We start from the raw sequence: 16,255 nt of genomic DNA on the forward strand, positions 1-16,255 counted from the left end.
TTATAACATATCACCCAACATTACCCGGTGAGATAGCTAAACTAAATCAGATTAAATAGGTGCAAGGAATATGCTTAGCTGCTTGCCTGGGTTAACTTCCGACTCGACCACGAACGGGACTCCGGGTTCGGGCTCGACGGGCTCGGCGGGTTCCACGGGTTCGTTCTCCGACGGCTTGGTCACTAAATTGCATGAATGCGATGCAAGAATTAAGAAATGATCTTAACAACATGCATAAATCATGGAAATAAATGAGCATGCAGAAGACAATGCAAAGAACTCATGAAAATTGGTTTTGCAGGAAAAGCATTTTCCTATAAATAACCATAAATATTTTAGCTTTCAGCCACTCTAAACAAAGTAAATTAGAAAAGCATGCAACCTAAACTAAACAAATCCAAAAAAAACTATCATGGAAACTAGGCAGGAACACAAGGCTAACAAAACTGGTTTTGCCATTTTCTCACTTTCCAGCACAAAGTTCTATATTAAATCATATTTTGGACAGCAAGCACGAAATTGAAATGAAACCCTAACCAACAGCAAGGAATCATGTGAACAAGCTGCACCACTGAAAACTACACCTCACAAGGAGTCCAACAAAATTTGGTTTGACATTTTTCAAGCAGTATACAAATAACCAAGCAATAAACTCACTTTTGAAAGATAAATCTACAGATAATTCTACAACAAAGTAACATGCAAAACAATATTTTTCCTAAGAAGATCTTATCTAGAGGAATCCAACAAAACAAGTTTCAAAATTTTTGGAGCTATACAAGAATTTCTAGAGATTTTACAAGTTTGCAGAAATATAAAACCTAAAGGAATCCTAGCAACAATTGCTAGGTCCACCCGGGACAGCCACACCTGCCAGGCCAGAGGCCGACAGGTGGGTCCCACGGGCAGGCGCCCCACCCAGGCCGTCAAGGCCAGGACCCGCCTTGACCCGGCGCCTGGGCGCGCCCACGCGCGCAGCGCGCGCGCCACGGCGCGACGCCGGCGGCGGTGATGGAGGGGGCGAGCGGAGGAGAGCTGGCGCGGGCCAGGGAAGGCGCGCACGGCGAGGAGAAGGCGGCGGCGAACCTCACCGGCAGGAGCACGGGCGAAGAGCGGCAGCGGGCTAGCGGCGCGGCGGACAGGGGAGGCGGCGGGCGAAGGCGAGCTGCGGCGGCCCTGCAGGGGAGGGGAAGGGGCCGGGTTAGCGCCGAAATCGGAGGAGGACGACGCGAGGAAGCTTCCTACGCGAGGAATTGAGACGACGCTCACTGGAGACGGCGAATCGCGGCGGCGACGGGAGCTCGGGCGGCGCGGCAATGGAGGATGGGGAAAACGGGCTAGGGTTTGCGGCGGGGAACGAGGCCGGCTTCGACGCGGATAAGGAGAGGGCGAGTGAAGAAGTGAAGGGCGGCACGGCACGCAACGATGAACGGCACGTGGCGCGGAAGCCGAGGATGGACGCCGGCGGACGACGCGTGCGTGCCGCGGCGCAAAACAGAGAGAAGAGGGAGAGTGAGGGCTGACATGTGGGCCCGGCGGGGAATTTTCATTTTCTTTTCCTTTTTTTTCCCAGGGCTGTGACATTCGGCCTCTATCTGCACTGCAGCAAGAGGAGGCTCAGGTATGTGGCTAGCATATGGGCACACAGGTCACATAAAAAAATCAATTTGTACATGGAAAAATAAAAAAAAAGATCTTATTTCGGGTAGATTGGACCAACTAAAATAGTTCGGGGGAGTAAATTGAGCCTAAATTTGCTCCGGGGTAAAGCGGACAAATGTATTTATGCTGCTATAACCAGGCACAGGTAATATAAGTTTAACCATCGTCCATACTATAGGGACCCCGGTATATATTTACAGCTTTCACTGCTACCAAGTTGGTTGTAAAACCTCCTAGTATCTAATCATATCAAACTGGTGATTGGCTGATTGCATATGATGAGCTTCTCGAGGGCTTCAGTAGAGTTTCAGCCTCACGGAGATCGCCTTTTGGCACATCGGGCACACCTTCAGGTCCTTAGCGCAGTCAGAGCACGTCTGCATTCACAACGCATGATTGGTTAGTGGTTACCGGCTCATTCATGCTACTGAAAGCTGATGAACAGACCAATGTGTTCAAGGAAATTTCAGGGAGTGTTTTCAAGCTGTCATTGGTACCTGATGGCCGCAACCAAAAGCAAGGTCCTTCGCTTGGTTCCAGCAGATTGGACAGGTCTGCAAGGACAGGAGTTCAGCATGAGGTAAAAGTGCCAAACATAACATAACCACATTGATGTTTCTAAGTCTGAAGACAGTACCTGTGGATCTCCTATATCGCTGTCCTGTGGAGGCGCTGATGGGGTTTGAGGCGCCGGTGGGGTTTTCGGTGCTGCTCCGTAGCTAGTAGATTGGGCATGTTTGACTGCTGAACATCCAGAGTATTGTTGGCGATCGCTCACAGGCGGAGGCAACACTGGTCGGTTTGGAAATCCCCTTCGTTTGCTGCCCAAGAAACCAGATATAAATCAATTGGATGAGTGCTACAAGAAAAAAAGAGGATCCAAAAGTTCCAGAAATTGGTGTGGTTTTGACAAGAAAAATACCCAAGAAGCTGAAGACTCATTGCTGCCTTGAACTGTTCTGGGATCTCCATCAATGCTGAAAGAGCAAATTCTGCCTCCTTTTTGCTTGTGGGTATAGGTCTTGACATGATCTGTGTGAAGTTCACAAACTGCATTGAACCAGCATAGTTAGTATTTCTCATGTTTGATCTAAATATGCAGCGACATAGTTCCAGAGAATGACTACACAATTTACCTGAAAATTGTCAAATGCCCGAGAAGGTATGTTATCATCGAATTGCCTCATCATGTCCCATGGCCCATCACCAACCCCAACAAGTACAATTGAAAGAGGGTAGTCACTGCAAAATTTGATGCATTTAGTGGTGAAATATAAAAGCTCAGTTATAACATAATAGTAGTTAATGCTAAGTCATGAGCAGTCTAAATCACAGAAATATCTGGCACATGGTTACCTAGCCTTCACAATGGCATCTACGGTCTCCCTTTCCTGTGGGCTCAACCGCCCACTGCCTGTTTCAACGCTGCGTGTAACCTGGAAATTTCATAAGAAAATCATAGCCAGAAAATTACAGGTTATACATCATGATGAATTCATCAGACCAGGAATTGTGATGCTGTAACAGAACTGGAATACTAGTTCATGAACAAACCTGTCCATCTGCTATTATGAGCAGGACATGATACTGGCCACCACTACTATCAACAATTCCAATAGACGTCTCAATGATTGGTGCAAATGAAGTTGGACCTGTTAAAACATTATCACCACATATTAGCCAAGTTAACCTTAATACGCTGTTATACTTGAAGCTTAAAAACAAAAGACGATGCACCAACCAGCCAGATTAAGTTGTGGAACGAGTTCCCTGTACCGAGCAAGTGCTTGCTCGAAGCCATCACACGGTTGGTTATCATGATGGAAGCTAAATACTGACTGATCATGAGTAGTCGCTGTAACATGAAATAAAAAAAATGTTATGCATTGGCAGTTTTACGTAAAAAGACTTGAGTCGAGGCATGTTAAGAACTGACTATCTCCAAATCCAAAGCATGGTATCAGGTTATCCTCATCAAAGCGTGCAAGGGTTCTCCCTATGATAGAAATAGCCTGCTCATATGGGTTTGGAGTGTTTCCCATTGCGTGCAAGCTCCGGTTGTTGTAGGACACTCTGCCTGCTTATAAACAGTGATCATAAGTACTTTTGGAAGAAAGAAGAAGAAGAAAAATCAAAACATCTCTTGTGAAAGTTTAGATATAGTCAAGTCTCATGTGATGATCAGCATCAGGCACAAACATTACCTGTCCACTCATTGCTCTTTGTGAAATCAATCCCAACAATCAGATTTGAAGACTCTAGACCAGCATGTGCAAGGGCATCAGTAACCTAGATTAGAGAGGAGAACAAGATAGCATTATAAGTGTTTCAGTATAACCAAACGGAATCTTGAGTCAGATTAACAAAAGAAAATCTAGGGGTGCAAAGAGGTGCACCTAAGGATATCCACCGCCCCTCTTTAGTTCAAAAGTTTGTACTAATTTTTCAGAGTGGGAGCTCAATTTGAGAAATTAGTACAATTTTTTGAACTAAAGAGGGGCAATGGATACCCTAAGGGGCACTCATTTGCACCTCTAAGAAAATCCTTTCGTGCAAAACCAGGTAAAGGCAACAGCTTCATTGGTAAGAATGCAATACTTAATAACATCATTCATGTACCACCAAAAAACAACTAGGTGGGTGCATAGCTTCCCCTCATCAGTCATCACAGTATTTACTTATTTTGACAGCAACGCTATCCAGTTCTGCAATAACTTGAATAAAAAGAATTATTACATTAAAGGACAAAGACACTAGCAAACTTGGCGCATTCAAGAACTATCAAGATAAACAGGACAACTATTTTGTCAGCACACAAATAATATAATAGAATAAAGGATCATGAAGAGGAGTAGAAAATCTCTTATAGAATTCTTAAGCCAATAAAGAACCACCAAGTGCCTAGATCAAATCACCAGAATTATTTCCAACAAAACTGAATCGAACTCACAGCTTCTAACTGTACACGACACGTGCTAGTCAGCAAAGCACGTGCAAGAACTCAATAAGCAGCACGGATTAAAAGGAAGCGATCGACTTCACCTGCTCCAGGGTGTGGTAATCGTCGCCGATCTTGGCGTACCGGTTCTTGCCCCCTTTACTCGCAGCCGCGGCACCGTTGCTGTGATTGTGATTGTGGTTGTGGTTGTAGTCGTGCGGCTGCCACCCCCTGGACTGGTTCTCCTTGGAGCACCACAACCCCATGGCCCCTCCCTCCTTCCTTCCTGATCGATCGGTCTCTTCCCTCTCAACTCTGCTGAAGAACAAACAGGGCAGAGAAAAACCCAAGAACGTCAGCAATCCATCCACACCGCGCCAGAAGAAAACAAGCAATCTTTTCTGAACAAGCGAGCAGGAATCAATCTAGGGGTATTGCGAGGGCCCAGCACCGACCTGGAAAACGAACCCCCTCGCCGAGATCGCAAGATCAAGATGAGAAGTGAGGTGGGAGGAGAAAAGAGTAGTACCAAGAACCAACCAACCGCCTAACCCCCAAGATATAGGTGGACAAGAAACGGGGCGTGTAAATTGCGGAGTAGATTTATCTCTCCGACCCACATTGCGCGCCGGACTCTTGGCCGCGAAGCCAGCAAACCACGGCCGCGGCGCGGCGCGGCGCGGCCACGAGGGCAACGCCGAGCCGAGACGAGCAGCGGCGTGCACCGAACCCGGCGGCGGAACGGAACCTATTCGGCCGCCTTCCGTTTCCGGTAACCGTGCCTAGCTGTGGGGCAGGCAGAGGTTGCTTTCTGGGCTCGGCTTGGGCCCGCGGGGAGGGGTTCGTGGGTGGGCCGTAACCCAACAAACTCGTGCTATGGGCCCCGGTCGTCAGGGCCAGCGGAAACTAGGGGCGGGCTTTTTGTCCCTTGTGCCATTTTGGTAGCCTGATGCGTTGGAGCGCAATTTGGGCCGGTTGCTGGTCTTCTACGTCGATCTCGTCTGGTTGATCATTCCCTATCGAGTATGAGGCAACTTCCTACTAGCTTCCCGTTCAACCGTCCATAGACAGCCTGTTCGGGCGGCGCTGCGCTCGGCTGTAGCGGCTGGCTGGAGCTGATCTATATGAGGGAGGAGTACTTAGTGCTGGTGGTACTATAGTAAAATGTTGTTGTAGAGTCCCAAATATCGAGAATACCATATACGGCGGTACTGTAGCAGGTACTGTAGCAATGGTGGTACTTAGTGTTGGTCCGACTGGAGCAGCCAAGCGAACAGGGTCAGAAACCATGCAGCCCGGACAAGATACATTGCCACATTTTGATCTTGTGGGTATGGGTACGAGTGCACATTAGTCAGTTACCATCATGTTCATCTCGATGGTTTCAAACCGACTAGTAGTCGGGTGTGAGGTAGCTTCCTTCCTACGGTAGGCAGATGGCAATGCACGCGCAAACTTGATGATGACGGTGGGTGGTGTAAAATAGGTCCATCTCCACGTTTCTAGCTAGAAAAGGATAAGTCTAGAGTGAGATGGTGATGAAGCTTCCTTCGATGATCTTGATCCTGACATGATGGTGGGTCATGTAAAATAGGTTGCACATTGACAGCGGGGGCGCGATACTTTGAGATGGTGGTTCATGTAAAATTGGTTGCACATTCGCCTTGAGTGTTTATGGAAAGTATAAGAGTCATTTTCAGATGTTCATGATAATCCCACCTTGAACGCAAATGGTCTGTAAGTTTACCCTTGCGCATGCTGATATTGTGATGGTTACATTACTAGTCTACATTAGTCAATCTTATCATGTGGATGATTCCGAATGGAGCGTGAGGTAGATTCCTAGCATTCATACGGGGCACACGAATTTTATGATGGTCAGAAGTCAGTGGTGTAAAATATGGTGCAATTTCGCCTTACATGTTTATATAAAGAAAAAGGTTATTCTACTACCTCGTACAATTCAATTAGTCGTTCGCTTGGTCCTATAAACAAATCTTAGACTTGATTTACTCCTCTAAGGGGCCGTACTATTTTCCATTGTGCAATCAAAATGACATTTTTTTTTCTAGGCATACAAGTTGAATATTGAGTTCAGATTTTGTGCAATGATAAAGGACATGGTATTTACATTAGAAAATTCATCATTCGTACGATTCTATACATCTAAAGTTAGTTTAGCATTAGATGCTTCGGACCTACGAAAACAATCATCAAAATTCTTGATGAATTTTCACATAGGTCACATTATTCTCTGTCGATCTTTGGAAAAAAAACATTATTCTCTGTCGCCCTGCAAAATCTGAAGTATTGACATTTTCATCTCTCCGACCCACATTGCATGCCGGACTCTTGGCCGCGAAGCCAGCAAACCACGGGCGTGGCCACGAGGGCAACGCCGAGCCGAGCCGAGCAGAGCGGCGGGCGCCGAACTCCGTTCCGCCGCCTTCCGTTTCTGTGGGGGGCAGAGGTTGCTTTCTGGGCTCGACTTGGGCCCGTGGGGGATTTCGCGGGTGGGCCGTATCCCACCAAACTAGGGGTGGGCCTTTTGTCCCTTGTGCCATTTTTGGGTATGAAAACTGCGTGGTAGCTTGATGCGCAATTTGGGCCGGTTGCTGGTCTGATACGTCGATCTCGTGAAACTTCCTAGTAGCTCCCTCTCAAAAAAAAAAAAAAACTTCCTAGTAGCTTTCCGTCCAACCGTGATACCACCAGGAATGGAAATGTCCATAGAAACCGTGTAGCACGGATAAGATACATTGCCACATTTTGATCTTGTGGGTGCACATTAGTCAGTTACCATCATGTTCATCTCGATGGTTTCAAACAGACTAGTAGTCGGGTATGAGGTAGCTTCCTTCCTAGGGTTGGCATGGTGGGTGATGTAAAATAGGTCCATCTCGCCTTACACGTTTCTAGCTAGAAAAAGGATATAGTCTAGAGTGAGATGGTGATGAAGCTTCCGTCAATGATCTTGATCATGACATGATGGTGGGTCATGTAAAATAGGTTGCACGTTGACAGGGGCGCGATACTTTGAGATGGTGGTTCATGTAAAATTGGTCGCACAATCGCCTTGACTGTTTATGGAAAGTATAAGAGTTATGTTCAGCTGTTCAATAATAATCCCACCATGAACGAAATGGTCTGTAATAAAATTGCAGCTCAGCTTACCCATGTACATGTTGATATTGCGATGGTTATATGGGACACGCAAATTTTATTATGGTCAAAGGTCGGGGTGTGAAAATATGGCGCAATTTTGCCTTGCATATTTATATAAAGAATACAGTTATTTTACGACCTCGCGCAAATCACTTAGTTGTTTGCTTGGTCCTATAACAAAAATTTAGACTTGATTTACATACTCCCCTAAAGGCCCATACTATTTCCATTATTGGTGCAATCAAAATGTGATTTTTTTTCAAGGCATGCAAGTTGAATATTAAGTTCAGATTTTGTGCAAAAATTAAAGGTCGTGGTATTTACATTAGAAAAATATTCATGATTCGTACAATTCTATACATCTAAAGTTAGTTTATCATTAGATGCATGCTTCGGACCTACGAAAACAGTCATCAAATTGATGAATTTTTACATAGGTCACATTATTCTCTGTCGCCCTGCAAAAATTGAAGTATTGACGACATTGTTATCAGACACCAACACATTGTCATTTTCCATGCTCTACGTAGGCCTTAATGATCAGATTACAGGTGGCGATCATTGCCATCTCCATCGCGTTTGCATCAACAGTCAGCAACCAACTCCGGCCTTGACAACGCATTACGAGCTTTGGCAACCCTAGCCAAGCACACCACACATGTGTCAGTGGTGCAGCCGTTGCCTGCCAGCCACGACGGCGAGGACGGGTACAGGTTCCGTGCCATGTCCTGTACGTCTCTTCGTTCGCCGACGGGCCGGGGATCGCCTCACCTGACGCGCCGGCGGACTATGACCGGCCGGTGACCGAGCAGGCAGCAGGGTAGGGACCAGAGGAGGCAAGTGAAAGGCACTGCAGCATCGACCGTTGGCCGAGAGCATCGGTTGGCTGGGGATCGACTTCGTTTAGTGCAGTGCCGTACTCCTGCCGTGCAGATGTTGTTGCAGTGGACTACATCTACGTGGGCCTTGTGATCATCGGGCCTGCAAGTGCTTACCGACTTCTAATTAACAAGATGCAAAAAGGCTGATCTGTTGTTGCACAGAGATGTCTCCTCCATTCTTGCAAAATGTGCTAGAAAATTTTGTAGCAATAAGTGAGCCAATTTGGCCAAAGTCTTTGCCTTATACACAAGCTTTGACTAAACACGTATTTCATTAAGAAGAAAACAGTTTACAGATATTTCTTGCAGTAGGCCAAACAGAGGTTGACCTCTCTAAGTACACACAAAAGACTAAAAAAAAGAAAATCGAAAAGGGTCAGAAAAACCAACAGCCTGTAAACTAGCTAAATAAAGACCAGAGAAGAGAGGGGCCCTCTACTCAACCCACCAAACCAAGCCAAGCGACCAAAAACATCCGAACCTACACAAAGTTAGTTTCGTCTGTTTTATTTCCAAGACTTTGCATTACTGTTTCCATGTAATAGTTGACACTTACTAGCACAATAATTTTAGCAATAGTGAGCTAATTGGGTTTTTGGTGTTTTGCCTTATGCACAAAAATGTTTGCACAAGACTTCTACTGTTAGGTTTACACCTAGGCTAGAATCTAGAAAATGCTCTCGCAACAACATTGGACAAATGATCATCCTAAGAAGGATTTTCTTTGGATCAAATCCGGTGATTCAGCACTCGAGCACTGCTGCTGATGCAGACGTCGGGGGAAGAATCGAATAGAAAACCCTGAAACGGTAGGTGCAGGCCCAATTATGAATTCACGGCGTCATTTTCAGAAACATGAGTTGGAGGCTGCAGGCCAAGCACATCTGTCCCTCGTTATCTGCCACATGAGCCTCTCTGCTCTCGTCTCCCTTGGGGAAAAAATATCCATCACCAGATTGCCATCTCAAAATATAAGCATCTCCTGGTTACTAAATCCAACATTTGACAGAAAAAAATCCAACATTTGATCCGTCAAGGCTTTGGATACGCTCTTCAACGACTCCAGAAGAAGGTCATGCAGGCATCAACGAAGAGGCAAAGCACCCTATTAGATTGCTCTATTGCACATATTTTGATGGTATGTCTTGTGTAATATCGAATCCTGAATCTGTTGTATGCTAGGACGATATAGCAGCTTCGGCTATTCCTGTTGATCTTCTAGTGCGCTTTCAACAAGCGTATCGTTTGTATGGTTACTTTCTTCTACTTTAATTACAAAGATACACAGATTTTACGTATTAAAGAAAAAAATCTATACGAATACGTTCTCTGTGTCAAGCATCGGGATCCGACCACCTGAATAGAAAAACAGCCCGTCGGATCTTGAAAACGGATGGCTCAGATGAGCCGCCGCGCTGCGAAGAAGTCCCCGTGCATCGCATCGCCGTGCAACGCGCCGCTGCCCGCCGGTGCACGGTGGACACGGCAAAGGAACAAAAAACTTGGGGTTGGTCCACCGTTCACTGCCGTGGCAAGTTGGTTGCACCGTCTGACCCGCATCCGTGCGTGCGTGCCTCCTCCACTCACCCCCAACTTGCCCAATTTTTTGTTCCACCTTACGCACCATCACAGTGCGACATCGACAGGTAATTCGGCCACTCGCGTCCACCGTGACTGACCGACTGACTGGGCCAAACGATGCGCGGGTCCTAGGTGCTCGGGATGCTCTCTGGTGGTGGTGGTGGATGAACTGCATCAGGGGAACCAAGTCAGTCAGAGAGTTAGGCATGCAGCAAACACTTGGTTTTTGTTTGCTATTAGTAATAATGGTACTATTGTTGATTTTAATAAGCGTGAAACGTGAGAGGTTTGGCTACGGAGTGATGTTAGTGTGTTTGGAGTGTGGGAAGGAAATGAAAGGTACTTGTGGCTTGTTTGGGGATTCGACCGTGATCCCTTGCTACTGGATCTATCTGTGAACATGTGATTGTATGGCTGTATATGTTTGTGTACTGCTCGGTGGTCGATAGTTTGACTAGCCAAGGTTATTCTATTATCGTTATGAATAAAACTTTTCGTGAATTGTCACTGTACAAGTTATGCACCTTGTTCTAGTATCATTTGAAACCACGGAAATCTCACCAAAATTGCATGGCAAGAAAACACACACACACACACACAATCTGCCCTTGCATGCAATGGGTGTTGGGAAACGAATAATTGCATCAGGAATCTGTTCCTTATTACTTCTTCTGTGGGTTCGTAATGGGATCAATACCATAATACCTAGTTACCCATTATTTATGTATATGTACTTAATCAATTACATTCTATTCGGCTGGCTATGACTGGTGGTTGGTGCTGATTTTTTGTGAGAGACTTTTTTAAAAACAATTATTGCGAGAGAAAAGGACTGCTGGATGACCAGTGGCTGATGCTGATTTAGTGAGAGAAAATCACTGCTGGTTATTTGGCTGACAAGCCAGCATAACATTGCAGACTCTTAATCTGTACTTGGAATTAGAAGACTCGGTCCTTAGCAACGTGTTTTATTTTAAATAATAGCAGCGTGTTTTGTTGCACTACACAAACTGCCACATCGGTGCAGCCAGAGAGAATCAAAGATTCCAACCACTGGACCCCCAGCCGCCGGTTGCTTGTGGACTTGGGCCGCCGGGGGTGTGGTTCCGAGAGCGAATCCAGGGGGCAACACGCGCGGGCCCACGAGGAATCCCGCAGATACTTTCCCAGCCGCTCTCATCCGCTGCTGTCTCTGCTTCAGAGTTCACACCGCACCAAATCAAATCTGTTTGTTCATCCCGTCAAGCAGACTAATAAAAAAGAAACCATTCGTGTCATGATCAAGTGACAATGGCTTGTTAACCCCTGCGGCTGGATTCTCTGCAGCGATGCTGAACAGCTTGCTTCGCGCGCCTGCAACCCAGGGGCCCGGCCAGGGGCATAGGTGCGCGGTTTTTCCCTGAAGAAATGTTAAATTTTTTCAAGCGCCGAGATCCTTTTCCTCCTGGCCGATCATCACCGCGCATCTCAGCAGCGACAATGATGTTCCTGATTCGTTTCCCTCCTCGTATACTAATCCCCACTTGCTGGCTGCTGCATCCTGCATGGGCCTCAGCAAGTGCTGTGGGGGAAAAGAATTCAGGAGGAGGGGGATGGGGGAAGAGAGGAAAGTGGGGAAGCAAAGCCGAGGTGACAACAATTTGCAGCGTTTCTGAAGTCAAAAGAGGACAGATCTTTCAGTTAAAGAAAAAGAACAAATCAGGGTGACAGGTCCATGCTCAAAGGTGCTAGATACATGCATACAGCTGCAGAAATCGTTGCCAGGTTAACCTGGCTGTTAGTGATCCACTAACCGCACCACGGGGCCCAGTAATTGGCCGTCATTTTTCTGCTCCTGTTCATGGAGCATGCGTCTGCACCAGTTCAACAAGTCCATGAAGAAATGAAATGATCACTGCGAGAAAGGATAAAATCTCTGCAGAGAAGTAGCAGTAAAGGGATGGGCTGGTTCCTGAAGTGTAGTGGAAGCGACAGGCGCGAACGCATGATAGGAAACTAATCGGATTTAATCGAGTAATTTACCATCCATCCTTCCACCCATCAGTGTCCGTGTTCCACTCGCGTAGAAGTAACAGGCCCCTCGAGCTCGGTCGCGTACGTCGCCGGAGCCATTGCGTGGCGAATTAATTTTCTCTCCGGCCATTCAGCCACCATATAGCCTAGCCGCCACCGCCACACCACGCCTCCCACTCCGTGGCACCCGCCCGCCAAGAACCGGGGCGAGCAACCAGTCCTCTCGTCTGGTTCCTGGGGCACGCATCCTCGCGCCCAATCAGGTGCCTTGGTTTCTCGGAGTTCTTGAGCGCGTGGGACTGCCTGGTGGTGACTGGTGAGGTCGAGTGGCCGAGTTCTTGGCGATTGGCGGGTGTGCCTGTGCTCGTACATGAGGAGGGGCTGCGCCGGGGGAGGGAGGCAACCTGGGGAAGGAGGCGGGGGAGGCGCTGGGGCTGCTGGGCTGCGTCAATGAGGTGGTGGCGGCGGTGGCGGCGACGTGGGGGCCCATGACCGACGGCGCGCGCGTGGAGGCGGCGCCCAGGCTCGCGCAATGGCGCGTCGACGCGCTCCCCTGCTACACCTACCGCAAGTCGCTCCCCTTCCGCATCGGCCTCTGGAACTGGTCCGTCATCCCTGACACTCCCGCTCCCCTTCTCTCTCCCCGCAGATTTGTTACTGCTTGTTCCGAAATTCTTCGTCTTGTTACTTGGTTGCCATGTCGGCTAGGATGCAAAAGCTTGCAACTTCGGGAATGACTAGTTATGATGCTGTTGCTGCTCTGTGATTTGTTTCAGTCGTTTCGGTTGAATTTGGCACGGAGTTGAGTTGAGTAATTGAGTTTTTATTGGGGGTAATTTGACATGGAATTTCCTGTGCTTGTGAATCCTGGGTGGCTGTTGTTTTCATTATTTTGAGGTTTCTGGAGGTTGTTACGAGTTCAGATATTATCAGTAGAGCAAAGTCTGTGGAGTAGGAAATTACTTGAATTTCTTTCATTTTGCATGGTAATTAGAGTTCTGCTTGAAGTGAGCTATCCAATCGTGTTATAGTTGTGAACTTTATCGATTTTCTTATGGTGGGATTGAACTTTCATCAGATTATGGTTCTGTCTGAGGCACGAAAACATTCAGAACTCTGGCAGCATAGCATCATGCCTGAATTTGGTTTCTCTGGCAGTGTTTTCAGTGTAATAGCATGTCAGTTTGCTATGTTGTTTCATTAATTTGGGTGTATCCACTTAAATATAGTACTTCTTACCGAAACTATATTTAGTTTCCTTTCAGTTATAGATGGATACCTTTCGGCACCAACCTATGTGAGCCAGGATTTTTCTTAACCACATTTGGTCTGTCAGAAAAAGTACGGAGTAGAGACTTTACTTGGAACCAAAGATATTTCAGACAAAGTTTCACTTTCTTGAACGTCCACTTTTAATGGTTTATTTTCTGCTGTTATAACAAATATCACTGATAAATCTGTATGCTCCCTAAATTTTTATACAAAGAAGTTGAAGTCATCATCCACCTTGACATAATTAGAATAATCAAGAATTCTTTGTACCATTAGGAAAAGGGAAAACTGATGTCATTTTGTCAGGAACTAATAGGGTTTATGTTTCTGCAATGTGAAGGTATCTATCTGTGGAGAGAAACAACAAGCAAACTTGTGTTAAGCTCTTTGCAGAGAATTCAAATTCTACAAAGAACGGCCCCTCAGCCCCAATAGCTTCCTTTGTCACCAAACTTCTCATATCTCTTCCACCTAATCAACAAACCATAGTTCACCCAGGTAAGTTTCTTCTGCTAACTCCTTCAAGGAAAAAATGTATCCTACTAATTGAGTCTCACACCTAGTATCTTGTCTTGAAATATGCAAAAAATATAGATCTGTTTGAATTTCTCAATATATAAGTTAGTCATTATGAAAAGAAATGCATGCACTCCACTCAATTTGTCTACAAGGACGAATCCAGAATTTGAGTAGCACAAAATAAGCAATACCAAATTTTACTTTTATTGAACATAAAAAGAACAGTGAGGTTTCAGATTGGCACGTCATTGTGATTCCAAGCTGGGTTTTCGCGCTCATAAGATAGGTGGTGAAGCATGCGGGAGTGACGGCATGGTGGTGACCGACGCCATATTCTATTTATCTCTAACTAATAAATGATTTGCAACTATGCAGGAATTTTCGACAAGCAGCTGAAACACGACGGTTTTGTGTGGGCGATTGATAGTACCGTTACAGGGAGATTTGTGATTGAGATAGAGTTTCTTGACCTGAAGGTTACTGATCCATCTGTAAGCACTGTCTCACTGTCTTCTTCTGTTTTTGTCAATGGTTGGTACAACAACAATTAGTCAGGCGAGTACGTGGAGTGAGTGGCACCCTTGAGTCACCTGAAATCATGTCTAATCTTGAACAGGTTCACACACGAAAACATCGTATAGATACTTCCACAGCTGCTTTTTTGCATTGCAATAAACAACACCCTGGTCTGTAGTTGTTGTTGGGTTGAAATTATGTGCGATGCCGATATGACATCCAGAGATATGTTGTTTCATAAGGACATAATTAAGTTTCAAAGTCAGAGGCTAATTTAAGAGTAACAGAGCCTAAAGCACAGATCTCCTGTCACGTGTCCCCGCACCCCCCCCCCCCGCCCCCTCCCCCTCAAAAAGGACTCCAAATTGCATTTATTGTTATCAACTGAAAACAGCCTGCAAGTCACAAACAGATGTGGTTTCAGTACTTTATTTTCAGCATAGATAGCCAGACTTTTAATCTGTTAACCAGCAGATCTCAGCATATCAATATATCTGTTACTGGAAGAATTTCTTTGAAAACAAAAAAAATATGAAAAAAATACAGCATTCACCCCTTGTTCTTGCAAGAGTATTCCCCTGACAGTCTCATCTCACCCTGTTCATGAATTGCATTTCAGGGAGGTGAACCGGCCTCAATCTGGGCCTCCCACCAGATCAAGCACTCTTCAGACAACATCGCACTGTCTGCCCTGTCTCGGATGCTGCACGAGGACATCCTCACCGACATCACAATTAACGCCGCAGACGGCAGCGTGCGTGCCCACCGCGCCATCCTGGCGTCGCGTTCCCCCGTCTTCCGGAGCATGTTCTCGCACGACCTCAGGGAGAAGGAGCTCTCCACTGTGGACATCTCCGACATGTCCCTGGAGGCATGCCATGCCTTCCTCCATTACATCTACGGCGACCTGCGCAGCGAGGAGTTCCTCGCGAACCGGCTGGCGCTCCTCCGGGCGGCCGACAAGTACGACATGGCTGACCTGAAGGAGGCCTGCCACGAGAGCCTGCTGGAGGACATCGACACGGGCAACGTGCTGGAGCGGCTCCAGACCGCGCACCTGTACCGGCTGCCGAGGCTCAAGGGTGGCTGCCTGAGGTTCCTGGTGGACTTCAGGAAGGTGTACGAGATGCACGACGACATCAACGTGTTCCTGCAGACGGCGGAGCGGGACCTCGTGGCCGAGGTGTTCCATGGCGTCCTTGCAGCGTGGAACGGGCGGTAAGCATGCCATGGCATTGCAGCCTTGCAGGTGTTCATCTGGGTTGGTTGGTTGGTTGTTTCAGAATCAGAAGCATTGTTTGGAGGATTCTTGCTGGAAAAGCATGTAAATATTGCATACAGTGGGCACGTTCCAGTGGTTGGCTGGCCTGGGATTTTTACTGTGTATGCCTTGATTGGATTTTGTTCTTATCATGTGGAAATCTAATTCATGTAAGTATACAATTTATTGCTCAATTTGTAATACACATCTCTGATTGGTGCTCATGGCAAAAGTCCTTGAGGCTTCACTAGGTGATACCTGTTGCCATTCCATTGTCTCTTTATGGTAAACTGTGTTGTGGAATCGGAACCGTATCTGTAAAGTGGCATTGAGTTCTTAGAGCCTAAGCCAAGTATTCGAGTGTCTGCTCTTTTTTAAGCTGAGAAGTGGGCCCTTCCAAAAAAAAATTGAGAAATGGAACCTAAAATGAAACATACTTATAATGTT

At 46.5% G+C, this 16,255-nt stretch overlaps 2 protein-coding genes across 4 annotated transcripts; one reads left to right on the forward strand and one right to left on the reverse strand.

Annotated features, from left to right (window-relative positions):
- Positions 1-1,710: 1,710 nt before the first annotated feature.
- Positions 1,711-5,288, reverse strand: LOC120679849 (E3 ubiquitin-protein ligase RGLG2-like). 2 transcript variants are annotated; one of them, XM_039961517.1, is made up of 12 exons: positions 5,056-5,288; positions 4,705-4,915; positions 3,867-3,951; positions 3,599-3,739; positions 3,404-3,517; positions 3,217-3,314; positions 3,019-3,098; positions 2,799-2,904; positions 2,585-2,712; positions 2,300-2,483; positions 2,160-2,216; positions 1,711-2,039 (listed from the first exon to the last, which is right to left on the reverse strand). In XM_039961517.1, the coding sequence occupies exons 2-12, from the start codon at positions 4,864-4,866 to the stop codon at positions 1,959-1,961; spliced, it is 1,236 nt and encodes a 411-aa protein (XP_039817451.1). In that variant the 5' UTR covers positions 4,867-4,915; positions 5,056-5,288; the 3' UTR covers positions 1,711-1,958. The 2 variants fall into 2 exon arrangements, with proteins under 2 accessions (XP_039817451.1, XP_039817450.1); XM_039961516.1 differs by having other exon boundaries at positions 4,705-4,918.
- Positions 5,289-11,937: 6,649 nt separating this feature from the next.
- LOC120678973 (BTB/POZ domain-containing protein At1g55760-like) lies at positions 11,938-16,055 on the forward strand. Of its 2 annotated transcripts, XM_039960445.1 has the most exons (5): positions 11,938-12,229; positions 12,402-12,844; positions 13,853-14,010; positions 14,407-14,522; positions 15,167-16,055. In XM_039960445.1, exons 2-5 carry the CDS (start codon positions 12,729-12,731, stop codon positions 15,767-15,769), a joined length of 993 nt encoding a protein of 330 aa, XP_039816379.1. In that variant the 5' UTR covers positions 11,938-12,229; positions 12,402-12,728; the 3' UTR covers positions 15,770-16,055. The 2 variants fall into 2 exon arrangements, with proteins under 2 accessions (XP_039816379.1, XP_039816378.1); XM_039960444.1 differs by lacking the exon at positions 11,938-12,229 and having other exon boundaries at positions 12,286-12,844.
- The last annotated feature ends 200 nt before the right edge of the window (positions 16,056-16,255 follow it).

This window comes from Panicum virgatum, chromosome 6N (assembly GCF_016808335.1).
Source record: "Panicum virgatum strain AP13 chromosome 6N, P.virgatum_v5, whole genome shotgun sequence".
NCBI classification, from domain to species: Eukaryota; Viridiplantae; Streptophyta; class Magnoliopsida; order Poales; family Poaceae; genus Panicum; species Panicum virgatum.